This window comes from Pseudocercospora fijiensis (assembly GCF_000340215.1).
Source record: "Pseudocercospora fijiensis CIRAD86 unplaced genomic scaffold MYCFIscaffold_1, whole genome shotgun sequence".
NCBI classification, from domain to species: Eukaryota; Fungi; Ascomycota; class Dothideomycetes; order Mycosphaerellales; family Mycosphaerellaceae; genus Pseudocercospora; species Pseudocercospora fijiensis.
In genome coordinates, this window is record NW_006921532.1 from 5,831,474 (window position 1) to 5,834,936 (window position 3,463).

Consider the following 3,463-nt stretch of genomic DNA (forward strand, 5'->3'; position numbering starts at 1 on the left):
ACCTTGTTAAGGCGCTTAAGAATTGCCTTAGACTAGTTACTAGCAGTCGACAATCGCTACTTTAATAGACTTCGTAGTAGTACGAGCTACCGTATCTTTTTTACGCTTAATTTAATGCCTTTCGAGCGGAGCCTACGGCGCTAACGAGACTCTTCCCTAGTACGGAAGTGCGTACGTAGCTATTATAAGTTAGTATCTATATTCTATAGGTCTATAGTCTATAAACCTCTCGCTTTAGTGTGCTTAGTAGCATTGTATTCCTTTACTTGCTTAGGTTTAACTAGCAAAGTTAATCTCTGAGGGTGCGGCGGCCTATAAACTACCCTCCTTACTAACCCTAATCGACACCCTATCCGGAGCGAGGTCGGCTGCAAAGGAAGGCCTAATCGGCGTTCGCCGCACCACCAAAATTAACATAGAAAGTGGAACCATTAGTGGGACTAGTTCGCCAAGAATCACCGAGATAACCTTTAAAGGGATACAAGAAGAAGGCCTAATCGGCAAGCACGGCTCTGGGCAGCGGAACCTGAACGTGCGCTCGCATCCTGCACTCCGCATCTTGAACGGCTGGCGCTGCGTCTGAGTTGCGACCACCGAAGATGGCGCGCGGGATCATCGTTGTTGTCGGTGTCGCACAAGTGGAGAAAACATTAGGCTCAACAGTAGTGAAGGTAGGACGATGCTTCAATTCGCGTCTCTCTGTCTTCCTCTTCTCCGCCATTCCAGTACTGCTTGCTCCTGCAGGATCTCTCCTTGGAAATACATACGACATTACCGCTTGCGATTATCGAATTTGAAGGAATCAAGAGCTAGTATAAGGTGCTGGGTTGTAGGGTTTGGTGGAGCTTGGTCGGTACCAGTTTTGTTTGTTCCGCGGGCAAGCTCTGTGTCTCGACTCCAGCGATGAGCGACATTGAAAAGAAAGGCCCCCAGGCCGCAGACTATCAAGAGCAGCTGCAGAATTTGAAGCTGGCGCAGGAAGATGGCACGTTTGTGCCACCGTCCGCAGAAGAAGAGCAAAAGGTCATTCGCAAGCTGGATTGGCGATTGCTTCCACTTGTGTTTGTCCTCTACTCTCTCGCTGTGCTGGATCGCAGCAACCTGGGAAATGCAAGGCTGGCGGGTATGGAGGATGATATCGACTTGAGCGGTGATCGGTACAACCTTCTTGGAACCATCTTCTACATTGCATACATTATATCGCAATGGACCTTGATCGGCTGGAAACAGTTCAAGCCCCACCGATACTGCGCTGTTGCGGTATTTTTCTGGGGGTTCGTGGCCTCCATCCAGGCGACCGCGTTTAATTGGGGCGGACTCATGGCATGCCGATTCGCATTGGGAGTGGCGGAAGCCATGTTCGGACCAGGCGTTCCTCTATACTTGACCTATTTCTACCCTCGAGAGAAGGTCGGCTTCCGGCATGGCGTCTTCCTTAGTGGAGCAGCCATGGCAAATGCTTATGGAGGTGCTTTGGCATATGGTATCAGCCAGATCCGCGGCTCCGTCGCTCCTTGGCGTATCCTGTTCCTGATCGAAGGTTTGCCAACCCTGGTTGTTGCGGTTGTGACTTGGTTCGTGTTGCCGGACAGTATCAGCACATCACCTTTCTTGAACGAGAGGGAGAAGCAGGTGGCTCTGCATATGGTCGCCAGAAATCAGCGCCTCGATATTGGTCAGGAAGGCGGCGAAACTGGTGTGAGGTTCAAAGAGTTGCTGGAAGCATTCAAAGATCCGAAGTCGTTCCTTCCTGGCATCATGTACTTTGGCTGGTATGTGTTATCGGCAATACGTGCATACTCGATTTGCTGACCTTTGCCACAGTAACGTCTCCTTTGCATCTTTGCCACTTTTCCTGCCAACGATTATCTCGGAATTTGGGACCTTCACCAGGATCCAGTCCAATGGTTTGTCGGCACCACCATATGTCTTTTGCTTCTTCATGATCGTCTTGCTATGCTGGCTGTCGGATCGCTTCAAGGTTCGAGGACCATTTGTAGCTCTCGCAGCCACCATTGCTGCGATCGGATTTATTGTCAATGCCACGGCGGATGGTGTAGGACCAAGATACTTCTCATGCTTCTTCTCAGTGTGCATCTTCGCATCCGTGGCGCTTCTGCTCGCATGGACCGCCAGTATGCACTCGAGCGAGAGCAAAAGAGGTGGCGGCTATACCATCTTGGCCACGATAGGACAGTGTGGGCCGTTGCTAGGCACCAACGTATTCCCCGAAAGCGAAAAGCCGCGATACACGAAAGGACTTTGGATCTCGGCAGCGATGTGCTTGATGGTGGCTGCTGTTGCGGTCATCTTATCGCTGTGGATCATTTATGAGAATAGAAAGCTAGACAAGGAGGGAGTGCCTGACGAGCAGGAGCTGGAAGACACGAGTATGGGCCAACCACGCAAACAGAAGTTAGTATGGTAACAGCGAGGGAAATGACAGTAAAATGAAAACTCAGAGATGGGATCAAAGAAGTGAAATTCAGATGTCAATGTCCATTCTCAATGAGCCGTATCTCTGAATCTGAAACATCCATTCTCAGAACTCTCAACCATCAATCATGCCTCCGTAATCATCGGTCACAATTTCAGTGCATCCTCCGTCGGTAAAAGTGAAGTGAAGTGAAGAAGCAAATGCGCATTCACTGTCGTGGTAGACTTGGTAACGCCAGTTCATGCAAGAGTCGTGGTCATGAAGTCATGCTTGTCCCATCGTCGACTCGATGTTCGGCGCGCTCACTGTTTAACAGGACCATAAACCAGTTAGCCTTGTGCGTGTCTCCGCCACCAGCTCGATTCCTGGATACTTACGGAGCACTTGCAGTCGCCTGGGCTGCAGGAGCAGCTGGAGCAGGAGCAAGAGGAGTTTCCGCAGCCACCCATTTTGACTGTTGTGGTGATGTTTGGGAGTGTTTGGTAGAGTTTGGTGTTGTTCTGTGGTGGTGTTGTCGATGTGATTGTTGTTGTTGCTGATGAGAGAGTTCAGGTGGGGTGAAGAGGGGTCTCATATACGCGGTGAAGAAGATCACGTGCGGTGTCGCCGCGCCGCGCGTGGTTTTTGCGCGGGCGCGGGCGCGGGCGCGGGCAGGCACGTCGGCCAAGGCACTTGACAAAGGAAAGCTGCCACTCCCACTCGCACAAACCTCTCACCCAAGCTTACTTCCGTGTTCGGTCGACTGTGAGCTGTCATTCGCCGACAGTCCCACTTTGCCTTTCCATGCGTTCCTTTTGCGTGGGCATGCCGGAGAGCGTCTGATCTGCCGCGCTGCACGCCTCACTGCTCCGAAGGCGTGCTCAGAACAATAATGCCCGATGAAAGTATAGCATCCTACGATGATCGTGACATCTGGCCTGACGGTGGGGTGGGGGAGGTGGCGACGTGGCGACGTGGCGACGTGGCGACGTGGATGTAGTATTGCATGCCAATCGTGGCATCTGCAAGAGCCTGGAGCCAACGAGC

The 3,463-nt window shown here is 51.8% G+C and overlaps 1 protein-coding gene across 1 annotated transcript; it reads left to right on the plus strand.

Moving 5' to 3' along the window:
* Window positions 1-903: 903 nt before the first annotated feature.
* MYCFIDRAFT_46089 (uncharacterized protein) lies at window positions 904-2,428 on the plus strand (the record flags this gene model as incomplete). The annotated part of the gene is made up of 2 exons (XM_007921787.1): window positions 904-1,772; window positions 1,825-2,428. 2 exons carry the CDS (start codon window positions 904-906, stop codon window positions 2,426-2,428), a joined length of 1,473 nt encoding a protein of 490 aa, XP_007919978.1.
* Window positions 2,429-3,463: the final 1,035 nt, after the last annotated feature.